This window comes from Orussus abietinus, unplaced genomic scaffold, assembly GCF_000612105.2.
Source record: "Orussus abietinus isolate OABI.00-Male unplaced genomic scaffold, Oabi_2.0 scaffold14, whole genome shotgun sequence".
Lineage (NCBI taxonomy): Eukaryota > Metazoa > Arthropoda > Insecta > Hymenoptera > Orussidae > Orussus > Orussus abietinus.
This window is the reverse complement of record NW_019395994.1, coordinates 634461-648051: the sequence shown is the minus strand read 5'-3', so window position 1 is coordinate 648051 and position 13591 is coordinate 634461. Positions and strand designations below refer to the sequence as shown.

At 37.9% G+C, this 13591-nt stretch overlaps 2 protein-coding genes across 3 annotated transcripts; one reads left to right on the top strand and one right to left on the bottom strand.

Moving 5' to 3' along the window:
* The first annotated feature begins 756 nt into the window (after positions 1-756).
* Positions 757-9899, top strand: LOC105698310 (SEC14-like protein 2). The gene is made up of 9 exons (XM_012422464.2): positions 757-1187; positions 6611-6680; positions 6815-6858; positions 7825-7942; positions 8158-8367; positions 8533-8613; positions 8747-9095; positions 9195-9346; positions 9453-9899. The coding sequence occupies exons 1-9, from the start codon at positions 1125-1127 to the stop codon at positions 9566-9568; spliced, it is 1203 nt and encodes a 400-aa protein (XP_012277887.1). The 5' UTR covers positions 757-1124; the 3' UTR covers positions 9569-9899.
* Positions 9833-10961, bottom strand: LOC105698311 (thioredoxin domain-containing protein 17-like). Of its 2 annotated transcripts, XM_012422467.2 has the most exons (4): positions 10780-10961; positions 10515-10708; positions 10297-10378; positions 9999-10155 (listed from the first exon to the last, which is right to left on the bottom strand). In XM_012422467.2, the coding sequence occupies exons 2-4, from the start codon at positions 10654-10656 to the stop codon at positions 9999-10001; spliced, it is 381 nt and encodes a 126-aa protein (XP_012277890.1). In that variant the 5' UTR covers positions 10657-10708; positions 10780-10961. The 2 variants fall into 2 exon arrangements, with proteins under 2 accessions (XP_012277889.1, XP_012277890.1); XM_012422466.2 differs by lacking the exon at positions 10780-10961 and having other exon boundaries at positions 9833-10155; positions 10515-10656.
* Between the last annotated feature and the right edge of the window lie 2630 nt (positions 10962-13591).

Below are 13591 nucleotides of genomic sequence, written 5' to 3'. Positions count from 1 at the left end.
CACGGCGCATAAAACTCGCTCTTAGCAGAATTCTCGAGAATCGTGACGTACCTCTAACATATGAAAATATGGAAGAGAGAAATGTTGAAAAATCGAGAAAAATCAATCGAATTTAATCACGTGTTAAGGTGATATGAAAGAGTCATTCTATATGCACAAAGCGTCAAAATATGTATAAAACCTTTCTCCAAACTGAGTACGTAAAATAATTTGAAACTTTAGTGCGCGATTATGGAGGACCTAAGGAAGAACGCAATGCTCGTGAAGATTCATTATTCACAAAAAATGTGATCTTCGTCCTACTCTAGGCTAAATACAAAAAAAATTTCCTTGAGAAACGAAATTTCACGAGCATCGCGTTCTTCCTTACGGCCTTTCTAATCACGTGCTGAGGTTTCGAATTATCTGGTGCACCCAATTTGGAGGAAAGTTTTAAACATTTGTTTTCACCTTGTATAATATATAGAATGACCCTTTCATATTACCTTAACTCTAATCACGCGTTAAGTAATCCTTGATTAAGAATTTTAATTAGAATGTTGGTGCAACCGGGCCCAGGAGTACAGCGTCAACCATAGACCATGGTGTCAAACGCGATACATGTATGGCTTAAGTGCGCGCGCAACGTCACGCGAGCCACGGTGCTTCTCCAGTTTCTGTCGAAGTCGCTAATTCTCGATTCGACGACGAAACGCTCTCCCGGTTCCTACGCAGCTTTTTCTCCTTTCTTTCGTCGTACCCGAGTCGACCCGGCAATGGAGGGGCCCCGATCTCCTGCGGAGTGCTGGTGGCCGCGTGAATTTTAACTTCGCTTGACTCGGCGAACCCGTGCAGTCGGCCGCCGGCTCTCGCGAAGGTGGGACGCTCATTCGCGGAGGATCCGCCAATCGCGGCCGAGTTCCGGGAGCAGCTGACCAATAGGAGCCCTTCGCTAAGGGCGGCGTGCCGGGCGATCGATCGGAAACGGACGCGATTTTTAACCCCGTCTGGCTCGAACATGTAACACTCAAGACGTGCATCGGAAGCGCATTTTTTGAGCCGGAAGAAAGAAAGGACGTAAATCCCCTGGATCATATTTAATATATCATTTTTCCCGGACAAACCCGGAAAACCAACCGATCAGAATGCCGCCCACCGTGAAATCCTCCCTGCAATTGGCAGACGACGAACGTTTCACCCTGATGAAAGTAAGTCAAGAGGGGGGACTCTCGTTTGATAATGGGAAGCGCCTGATTATCGGGGATGAAGTTTCAAATTTGGTATGGTAACGTTGTAGAGAAATTGCGGTACTTGGAAGCAAAGAGCAGTCCCTTAGCCCTGAAATAGGTTTTTCAACTGTCCCTGAATCACGCATTGTTGTATGCATATGTTGAAAAAAAGAACGTGCAACTGTTTATTTACTGAATCTTCGCTTTCGATAACGCAACGGCAGGTTCAGCGGGTCACGTATGACAAAGGATACACTTAGTAAACAATGGAAATTGAAACACGTACCATGCAAATGCATTATTTAGAGTCGATAGCGATGGACGTGCTTTAAGAAAAAAAAAAAAAAAAAAAATATTTTTTTGTGGGGGGGGGGGGGGGCCCCCCCCCAAAAAAAAGAAATTTGGCCAAAAAAAAAAAAAAAAAAAAAAGACATGTCGCGTTGATAAAGCTCGGTTTCCCGTATGTTACTCACTAGTCGAAAGGCCACTGAACTGAAAGTTCGATATTCAAATTCAAGGTCTGTACCGCGTTTGTATAAACGGGTCGAAAGTTATAGCAGTCCAATGGTGAATTAATCAACAGAGTAACCGTACATTTCCCCAAAAGTATGACAAAGTGATTGGAGACCTCTAAACGAGTCATAAAAATCCCAAGCCGGGTTAAAATCTTAAATATATTATTCATTAAACTATTAAATGTCCATCATTACAGAACAAGTTTAATTTAATACTAGAACCACAGGCAGATATTTTTTTGTATAGGATGAGCCATTTGAAACAAGTCATTTCGACCCCCTCATTAATTAAGCATTAATTTCTCTAAAATTTCGAATGAACTGTGGTAAATAATATTCCTCTCCCCCCTGTATTAAAAAAAATTAATCATACGATGAGTAAACCACTATAACGCAGAGAAGAATTTCCTTTTTGCAGAATAATTAGCTTCTAGCTATGTGCCACTGCAAATTATACCACCGTCAATTCGTGAGAATCTTGCGGATCAGCAGTTATTCGATATCGCAGCTAACGTAAGATACCATCATGGCTACTTGTGGGAATCATCATTACCATATTTACATAAAAATAAATTTAGCAGGAGTACAGTATGACGTCAAAAAGACGGTATAAAAAAAGATCGGTAGTTCTGTAATCTACATATCCGTACGTTTCCTCTCGTGACAAAAAACCGCGAATAACAAGGTTAAATTGCTTAAAAGAGACGAAGCTCGATCGCGCAGGTTAATCCAAGATTTTCTCGTCTCTTCCTTTTTTTCTTTCTTTCCTTCTTCCAAACTAATGACATTCCTTCAGAGGAGTCGAGAATTCTTACGACACAGTCCAACGTGTACAATTTCTGCGCTGGCGGCTAATCTAAAGGCAGGAAAACGAAGGCGGAGGAGAGCTTCAATTTCAAGCAAATGGGCTGAACAAAATTGCAACTTCGCGTAGTGTGGAATTCCTGAGCAACTCCTTCGGTAACTGTACAGTATCTACGAAGGTCGTATTCCATGCGTCTTAGCATTTCTACGTGAGTGCGTTTAAAGGAACATATGGAATCACATAACAAGAAATGAAGTTTACCTTGAAACCTCGAGTAATGTTGATGTTAACGTTCTATTATAATATTTAAAATCTGTTTAAGCATAATGTGTCCCGTAAAAAAAAATCGATTATCCATGCATGATATGAATTCGGCCTTCGTCATGGCGAAATTTTGCATAGCAATGGTTTTTAATTTTCTTTCTTTTTTTTAGAACGGAATTATCAAACAATCACATGTGCATAAAAGGATCCGCAGAGAACTATTTTCGGTATGAAAAAGAAAGTTCACGCAAAGTATATGTTCGATTTATGCGTGCTCGTATGCTCGTAATGTTTGCCCTAGATTCGATGACGTAAGTTGTACAGTAAAAGCGACTCGACTTTTCGTTCATTGCAGAGATACGTTCACTAAGCGTACGAACATTTCCCAAGGCTTTAGCATCGTCTTCGAGACACCGCCGTAAGGCTTATCTAAAAAGTCAATAAACAAAAGACAGCTTATTTCAATTTTTTTAATCGGTAGTTTTATAGGCCAATAACACCGATGCTTGAATCACCATTTTCCTTGTACCGTCGATCTTCGTCGAAAACAAATAAGGTTTTAATCCCTAGTAGATGAAAAAGATCCAGCAATTCCAGCGCACAAATCACCAACACGGGTGTTTTTCTCCCGATCTTTTTTTTTTTTCGCATTGACATTGACATTTAATCCTCCGTAAGATTAGATCGCGGAAAACACGCGCGGTTCTTGAAACTGAACTTGTCAGTACATTTTCTCGAATCATTTACAAGCTATTCGGTAATTCCGATATCTTGAGATGCATTATTGCTTACCGACGGTTATTTTTTTGTTACATTCCACGTGTCAATTAATTCATTTATTCCTATACTTCAATAGCACGTGTACGCGTGGATGGGACAAAAATGTAGTGAAATGAATGAAAATCAGGTTTATGGAGTTCATATCATTGACCTACTCTGGACGGGCTGTCTTACTCTTCTACGCGTCCTTGACGTTCTACTCCGCGTTCCTATCATCAGCTGATCATTGTAATTCACATTTTAAATCGTATATTTTTATATCCCCGCGGCTGGTCTATCCCTTTGTACCCTTCGATTATTAAGGATACTGGGAAATCTCTTGGACATATTTCCAGGACGATTTTTCGAGTGGCAAGACTTTCTTGACAATTTACATAATCGCGCCATAATGGCGGAAAGTGTTGAAATACGTTACATCCACTGGCTGATAAATTTCCTTCGGGGAATTTTAGTCGACGATCGGTCCCTCTTGCATAAGGTGATTTAGACTGCTTCACCTCGTTTTGCGACTCTCTAAAGACCATTCGGAAACTGAATTCTATTCGAGGACCTTCTCCGATCGCACTTGGATTCCCGGGTATAATTCGCGCAATAGTACCACACTGTGCAAGAGCGAATGGGTCTCTTCGTGCATGAGTTAATATGACGGGTAAGAAAACAGTTCGTTGCACGAAGAACTCGGCGTTGTGCAGTCTTAGCTCTAAATCATCGAGAGATGTACCCGGAAGTGCGTCTAAATCAATTTGAAACACACACACACGTGTAAGTACCGAAGCTGATAGGATGTCGCAAAAAAATGCAACTTCGAGTTACGTCTGTTCAGGTGAAATGAAACACATCGAGGAACTTGATCGACGTCGGTAAAACAAGTTTTTCTAAATAACTACGTTTCCGACGTTGGTTTTTATATCGACAGTCGTGTCGAATTGTATTGACTATTGTAAGACACTTTTCTTTTCACAAAGGCAAGACCTTTCATTCGCACTTCTCTTTCCCCGCGATCGTACCGAGTGAAAGTGTAAGGAAGTCTTGCATCAATTGGTCGAAAGTATTCCGATAAAAAAAATCGGATTACCGCGTATCTACCAAGAGATAATCAATTTAAACAAATCAAGTCATATTAAACCTGATTAACATTAAGTCTAGTCCGAGTGAAATTCAATCATATTAAATTGAATCAATTGCCATAAATTGCATCCAATAACCCACCTTCGATTCTTAGTGGATAGTTTATTTAGTTAGCCTTGAATTCAATATCCCGACTGTGGTGCTCAACACCGAGTGTTTTAAAAAAAAAATCAATTGCGCAAGACGCAGGGATTACGTTAAATCTGGTTTGACTCCAGGTGCCGGTATTGCGGGTCGACTGTTATGCAGCCAGACGATTGGCAGTCACCATTATGGCGATAGTAAACCACGAGGTGAATGTGCCTCTAATGGACCTATAATTATTTCTTTACTCATCGCGATGTAATTGAAAACCCACGAAGGGAGAAAGCGCGACACCACGTTTTCCACGATATCATTCGTTGTCCTAAATGCTCAGAGCTGACTTGTACTGCTTGCACACATCACCCACAACAATTACTCATTACGATTAGAATCATTACGAAACAGAGAAAATAAATAAAACATTGGAAAAGATACGATAAACATCTTTGGGATATTAGAAATGTAATTTCTAAGACGCGGCGGATCTTTCACGAAATTCAGAACGACCTAATTTACGACTTTCTCGGCAGAGCCGAAAAAGAAGAGCAACCTAGAGCCCTACATTTGCATCGGGATGTAGTACTTTCGGGTGTTGATTATCCACCTTTACTCGTTTTTTTCGATTCCTCCAAAAGACTCGTTGGATCTCTACTTTGGACCACTTTTGAATGCGGCAACTTTCTCGTTTCGTCTTAACACACATTTCGAAGTTTGCCGTTTACCGCGGGATTGTGTAATAAACCAACAATCGAAAGTTCCCTTTTGATTGAACGGAAATGACATAACTGCAGAACGGGTTCAGACATCCTTGACCTTTCTTATAGCATGTTCACTGGACGTAATGAGTTCGCGCATTACTGCTACATATGCGATATAATTTGCCACACCTCGTGCATTATCATTTTTCTAGTTTTCTCTCCTCGGATTAACGATGAGAAAATTTCATTTCATACCCATTCTTCGTTAATGGTGTAATTAATTGAGTCGCCTTTGACGGACACATTTTTCCATGCTGTACAAAGAGGCGACAGAAAGATCTATACGATAAGATAAATCAAGATCAATCAGAGTATACAGGTATCACAACTGTGTGTTACCCATTTATGCTCGTGTGCTCTATTTACCGGTATGGATGAAAAGGAAATGATATTAAAAATTAAGAAGACCAAAGTCTTAACTGTACGTGCAAAATTACAACACGTGTGTACAATTATGTTGTAGTAGTTGAAAAGCCTTCAAAGAATGATTGCGAGACGATGACGCCAGGCTGCAATTTTTTGTGCCTCGAGATGTTTGCACAATAGTAACAAAAAAAAACAGTGACTAATCAAGCCGTGTTGAATAACTCTTCGAGGGCAAAAAACAGTATTTATAGATTTTTGAGACGGTAATAAAAGTCACACGAAGAAAAAAGTATTTTTAGTCGTTATCTTTTTGTGTCCTATCGAATTTCGTAAAGACGACGATTATACCGTAAATCCTGCACCAAGGCAGTATCTTTCCACGTGTACATCACCATCGACATACTTTTACTGGTAGCCGTTTACTGGTTTTCCATACAATCGAATCGACCTAACTGTACAACCCAATCGCAAATGCGACAAATCTACACGTCTGCTAAATGCTTCCTAGGAATATTCCAATGTTACCTAACGATAATTCACTTCGTATCACTTCAACGATACGTTATTACTCTATAAAGAAAAAAAAATATAATCTCGAAATTAGGGATAAAAAAAATTGTATATTGTACCGCCAAAAATTGTAACGATGATTTCTAAATAGGTTTTAGGCAATTAGTTGATCATTTATAAATTATCTTTCAGTTCAGGCGAAATGTTCAAGATGTCCTACAGCCAAATCACGATGACCAGTTCCTTCTTCGCTGGCTCAGAGGTACGCGACATATCCCATATGATTTTTTTTTATTAACAAGCAATGTAAATGAGCACTTGAGAGTAATGAAACATTAACTAGTCGCATTCAAACTCTACGTTATAGTTTAATATCCTATCTGTTTTTCATTTCAGCAAGGAACTGGGACCCAATGGCAGCCGAGAAAATGTTCAGAGAAGTAAGTGCCTCCTCGATAAGAAAATATCCCTGCATTAAAAATACATTTGCCTAACAATAATATTAAGCAACATGCCGAAGAATTTTTTAACCTTTCTTTGTTTTCTTACTCCCAATTGTCATAGTGTAGGCACAAAGAATTGCAAATCGGATCTTTTCTTGCGATATTTGCTCCTTGTGAAAAGGTACACTCATTCTTTGGTGTCATGAACTTTCCGAACAGCCGAGTCATTAAGTTCCGTCGAGCCAACTTTTCTTACGAACCTATCGAGAACGTTATTTCGACAAGAATATGTTGTTAAAGTTAATAAAAGCGAGACTAACAGAATTCAACGCTACATCTTTTTAAGTTCAAATTAAACATAATAGAGATACATTACTAAGTACCCTAGTCTGTGGTTTTTGTTGAATAAATTAAATTTAATGAAACCAGAAAAATATTTCTAAGTGGGTGTCAAGTAGGTCAGGAACATTGTAAGTAAAGAAGATTTTTTCATGTGCCTGTGTATGCGTGTACTCGTGTTCGACAGATTGAGTTTACTTGCAAATTCACAGTTGGAAAGAACGCCTTCTTCCTAGTTAGCATAATCAGTGACGTTAACAAGAGGAACGAGCTCAACTTAATAACCGTAGCGATGCGAAAGCACCCCTTTCTCCGTGTTACTTAGAACAAGCAAATTCATATTTGCCTTTCTACGAAAAGAATTAAATAAAAATACTATCCATTAACATTGAAAGGTAGAGGTACGAATATGAAAACGACCCAGTTCATCATTCGTACATATAACCAATCTCTAAAAGCCATAATTTTCCTGAACACTAATTAGAGAATTTTTTATGGTTCAATGACACCTGATTTAATGACTTTGATAAATTAGACAGAGTTTTTTAGATTTTTTGTTTGAACATTTTGTTCACGTGTTAGAATTGTATGTTTTTTTTTTTTCATAGAACAATTTGTTTACAGTCGTTGGAGTGGAGGAAACAATGGGATGTGGACAAACTCGAAGAATGGGATCCCCCGGAATTATTGAAGAAACATTTACCACATGGTCTTTGCGGATTCGACAAGGATGGAGCCCCTGGTAAGTCCATTAACTTTCATAAGATTGTTAATATGAATCAATATGGGGCGTATACATTATAAAAAAAATTAAATAAATGCTTCTTGAAGATCCGATAACAGCAATATTAATTACACATAATATTCGTCGCGATGATTACGTGAATCGTACTTTACGCTTGAGTAAGACATGAAAATTGTCTAGCAAAATGCATATATACTTTTTATAATTTACAGTTGTCATTGTTCCGTTTGCGGGTCTGGATTTGTACGGTATACTCCACGCACTTGGACGCAGAGACATGATCAAAATCACTATACAACATTTGGAACAATACCTTAAACTTTGTCAGGCACAAAGTAAAAAGCATGGACCAGTTGCTAGTCAGGTCACCGTCATTTTCGACATGGAAGGATTTAATCTCCGACAATACATGTGGAGACCAGGTTGTTAATTATTCATTTAATAACACTCTTGTCGTAAAAATTGCATTGCAAGTACGTCATGAGTTTTTGTTCCCGGTTAATAATTTATCTTTGGCACGAAACTCTACCTACTTTCCTGATATCATACCCTAAAGATTTAATCATTACATTATTAAATTATTCCAGCTGGGGAAGTTGTCATTGCCTTAATACAGATGTATGAGGCAAATTATCCTGAAATTCTGAAAACCTGCTTTATTATAAATGGTGAGTATGAATTATCTATCAATTGCACTTCTCAATTTTCCCTCGCCAACAGAAACTAAATACAAAGGAAAGTCTAACATAGATAACAATGTAGTTGATGTGATGTCAAATTTTCTTTCATTTTTGCCTACAGCGCCAAAAGTGTTTGCCCTCGCTTTTTCGGTGGCGAAGAAGTTCATGAACGAGTACACAATATCGAAAATTCAGATCTTCAAATCAGACCCAGCCAAATGGAAATCTGCAATTTTACGATTAGTACCACAAGATCAATTACCGGCGCATTTCGGTGGGACGTTAACAGATCCTGACGGCAATCCGCGACTAGCCACCAAGATTTGCCAGGGTGGAAAAGTTCCTAAAGAAATGTACAAGAGCAAAGACGAGAAGGATAAAGAAAACGAGGATTTTACCACGATTACTGTAAGAAAAGGTGATAAGCTGAAGTTGGACTTCTCACCCGATGAAAATGGCTCGGTGTTAAGGTAAATGTATAGCCAATATCAATATCATCTTCATAAAAAGTACTTTGAATAACAAGCGTGATGTGGTGGGATCTTATGCCATTTTTTTTTCTCAAACAGTTGGGAGTTTAAGACAGAGAATCATGACATCAAATTTGGAGTCATCAAGAAGAACAACGACGGCATACAGAACGAAGTTATACCTCTTCATCGAGTAGCTGCTCATCAGATGGAAGAAATTGGAGTGTTACCCTGTGATGCACCAGCTACTTGTAAGTTATATAGTCACTATAAAGTATGGGCATTTCAATACAGAAAAAAGTTCAGAACCTTTCTGTTCTTAAAGAGTACCAAAATAATCAGTCATCTCTTTTTCAGATTCAGTGGTCTTTGACAATAGCTACAGTTTGCTGAGGAGTAAAAAGATTCACTATTCTATACGACTCCTCCCACCTTCTAACCCTATGCAAGAAGTGTCACTTTCCGAAACTTAAATTACAAATAAAAGAATGTAAATGTTGTCGTTTTTACGTAACTTCTACTAGCACAACAGTGAACTGTTAGGTGTAATATATGTCACGTGTGTCAGAAAGTATTTTTGATTAAAGTGTAATGATTATTGTAAACTTTATAAATATTCAGAACCAAACAAAAGAAACATTGTCACAATCTTAGAATATGACTTTTAGTTGCCAAATTGTTCATGTGAATTAGAAACGATGCCCAATTCTTATAACTAAAATATAAAGCAAATTTGCTTCTTAGAAGATTTTGTTATACTTATAAAAGGAAAGCTGGTCTTTTATAATATACATATATATCGATCTAGCATTATCAATTATTTCTCACGGTTCAAGATTTATCTGTTGATCACCCTCACCTGTCATTCATAAGAGTTTGAATCGAAACGTGACCCTTGATAAATCAATCCTCATCATCTGTTACCAACATCTCTATAAGATCCACATTTAAGCACTGGTCACCCTCCAAACGTTTTTGGGTTTCCCATTTAGCCAAAGTTGGTAAAACTTTTAACCTCGTAGTAGCATCAGTACGGAATGGACATTTCGGATCCTTCCAACTGCAAAGAGCAGTATACTTTCCTTGTAGTACACTCATGCATACAACTTCAGCAATTACTTTAAAATCTCATATACACCAACAAAACTGTTTTGCATCATCCAAAGCAAGAACAAAACATTTCTTATAGCAAAATACTTACAAAGCTCTGTCACCGACTTCGACTACCACAAAATGTGAGTTTTCTGGAGCTGCTTGAAGTCCCTTTTCAATGAAAGGCTCGGCTGAAACAAATGTAATAACGATTATTGACGCAGTATTTTTATTTGATAATTAGGTACGCGTCCTCTTTGGCAGGTGCCGGCGATAAAAAGTAGAGGTTAGGTCACAGAATGTCGCGTTTTAGAAATTCGATGTTACCTTCGACGCAATCCGGACACCAAGATTTTCCGTTTGCAAGCTTCATGCCGGTGTAATAGACGATTACTGATTCATCCTCCTTGAATTTTTTCATAAATGGTTCAAATTTTGTATAGCCCTCGACACGGTGACGAACAACCATTTTTACTATTAATTGTTAACTACCCAGTATTGCCAACTCCAAGCCCGTGAATCTAGTACAGTCGGGCTAAAATTATATTATAATCCGGTCTAGTTAAGAAAAGTATAGTATATATGTATTTACAGTATCGGGTATGAATGTTTTCTTTTCCTGCACTTGCAGTATGTATGTTTCTTATCTATGAGGGAGGTACACTGGCGGTCATGAATGCCTTCCTCTTGTATATGGCGCCGTCAGGTGGTGGGATAGGGTACCACGAACCACAGCAGCGGCAAGTTTAAATCGGAGAGAAGGCTGTAGTGAATGTTTATAGGAAATTTGATGTTTGTAAATAAAATAAATTGTCCGAAACGTAATAAAAGTTCATTCTGCAACGCATTTGATATATTTTATAAATTTTTTAGAGCGAGTTATAGATTATATAAATTTTTCATAATCGAGATTGCTGCTATCTAAAATCCAATAGAATATTTTGGACGTTCCGTAAATATATATTATGAATATGTTTTTAACTTCTGATACACTGAAACATTCCATAGGTATGAAAACATTCTATATATGTATATTATAGATTTTGTTCCGTGGTGGTAATTACCGTCACTCCTAATTACCAACAACTTCGAACATGACGGGTGCAGTTTTTAATTTGATATATATTATTTTTCTTACACACTTTTCGTACGTATGGCTTCGAAAAGTTTGGGATAACAAGACTTCTTTGCCACGTGTACAGCTATGTGCGATGGCCGGGTAAAAATATACCAAGCGGTGCCGCGAAAGTTCATAAATATCCTGTATTTCCGGGCACATCAATCTTCCTCAAAAGTTTTTTTTCAGCTATAAAGTAAACGTTCTGTCGTTTTATTAGAGCGTTAACGAAGCGTTCAAAATGCGCTTCCCTGTCGTGCATTGGTCTTGTGAAATCATCTTTTCATCTCCACTATTACTTGGTTTAAGTTTCCTTTCATTGGACGTGTTCCCATCATCATTTATTATAATTTGTTTACCTGGTTCTAAATCTCTTTCACTTATATTAATCCTACTTGTAATATTAAGAATAAATGAGTGTCCTAAATAAAAATTTTTTTTTTTAATGTCAAATAAGTTACCCGCGAGTGAATCTCTCAAAATATATTTCTGAACATTTCTTAACTACCGATTTATTTGACGATATTATTCTTTAGAGTCTGTCGAAGGAACTATCGATGTGCACCTAAATGCATCAATATCTCTATTTCGATACTTTTAGACGAGCTATAGAGTCAACCTTGGCTTGGCACGACAAATCTCCGCAATACTCTACTTATTAGCAGATGTCTATTGCCTAATTTATACTTTCAGCTGCAGTAACCCTGATGCATAAATCAAGAAAGTGTGGTATTGAACCTTACACCCAGAGTTTTGCGTTTTACACGTTGATTGCCACGTCACCTGGATTTGAAGGACAGTTATAAAACTGTTACATATCAGGTAGGTACAATTTTTCGTGGCAATTAATGTGGCTTGTAATAAACTTAAATGAAACTGCAAATGGCTACGTCTTATATACGTATATAGAATCATTGTAACAAATCAGTTGTACATTCAACAGCATGCTGTCTTTACATAACTTTCAGTTGATATGCATTTTAGAAATACTTGCTTTTCTATTCCTGAGTGGAGTAGTGGAAATGTATGTTTAGTACATTTATTCAAAAGAATAATTACGAAAATATTAAATGAATAGTAATTGTAACAGCAATATTATAACGGATTTACAAACTGGTTCGTAGCTATTCTTCTCTACTTCAAACAATTTCTAATCACAAAGTACCGAATACAGTTTTATTAGAATTCAACAACCACTGTGACGAAATCTTTCCGAAGTAGTATCCGGTTTGTCTTAGGTAGGAAATTTCTGAAAATATTCCAATAACTCAGGTAAGATGTGCAAGGTATACAGAAATACGGATTCGGTGATGCCACTGCAAGGCCAGCGACGCGTCGCAATTCCGACCTCGCGGCATCCTTGCGACTATTTTCGCGTTACGCATTTCGACATGATAGATGAGAGTTTTCTACGTTTCCCCACGAGGCTCGTCGCCTTTTGCAAACCTGCCAACGTCTCAACTAGCATCGAAAAACTGGTAAAATCGTTTTATAACATTCGCTTCGCGGACGTCACGAATCTTCCGTCTTCGATTTTTGTGACGGAAGCAAAACCTCCGTCGATGCCTCTAGCAGATTTTCGTCTAAATTCATTTAAAAATAAAATGACTATCGAACAAAAATTCTGGAACGATCGAAATTGAAAAATGTAACTTTGCCAATAGGTACCGTATCCATGGAGCTGTGCTTTTACACATTGCAAAGTTATTCTAAACGCATTTATGTAATTACAGAAACAATGACAGAAACATGAGATAGATATCCGGATATGATACGTTATATACATAATTATATATACAATAAATTTACTACACATCTACTAATTTTATAATATATGTTATACATTTTATTTGAAAATATGTTATAAAATTATAATATTTTCTTTAACAGTATGGTTGAATAAAGCAAGCATTCCCTTTTTGGGAATCGAATTGAGAGTTTTAACCCTATTCGGGTTGCATGATCAGCCTGGTATCGAAGTATAATTCACTTTGGTGAACGGTTTCTGAAATTGGGCTCGCGGACTATCTCTTGCTGCAAAACGATGTCTCTTACCGGAGCAGTGTTCTACGGTGATTAGTACCACTTATTGTAAGTTATCCAGTCGCGGCAATTGACTGGTCAAAAGGGTTGGTATCAGGTAAAGGTGTTCGCGAATTGTCGCAATGACAAGACAAAAGGGAGCGTGTAAGGAAGTTTTGGAGGGACAAAAGGAGGGAGAAAGATGCAGGAGTGGCGATTGAGCCAGACCTGCTGGAGAATGAGGTCTTGGAACAGAAAAATACTC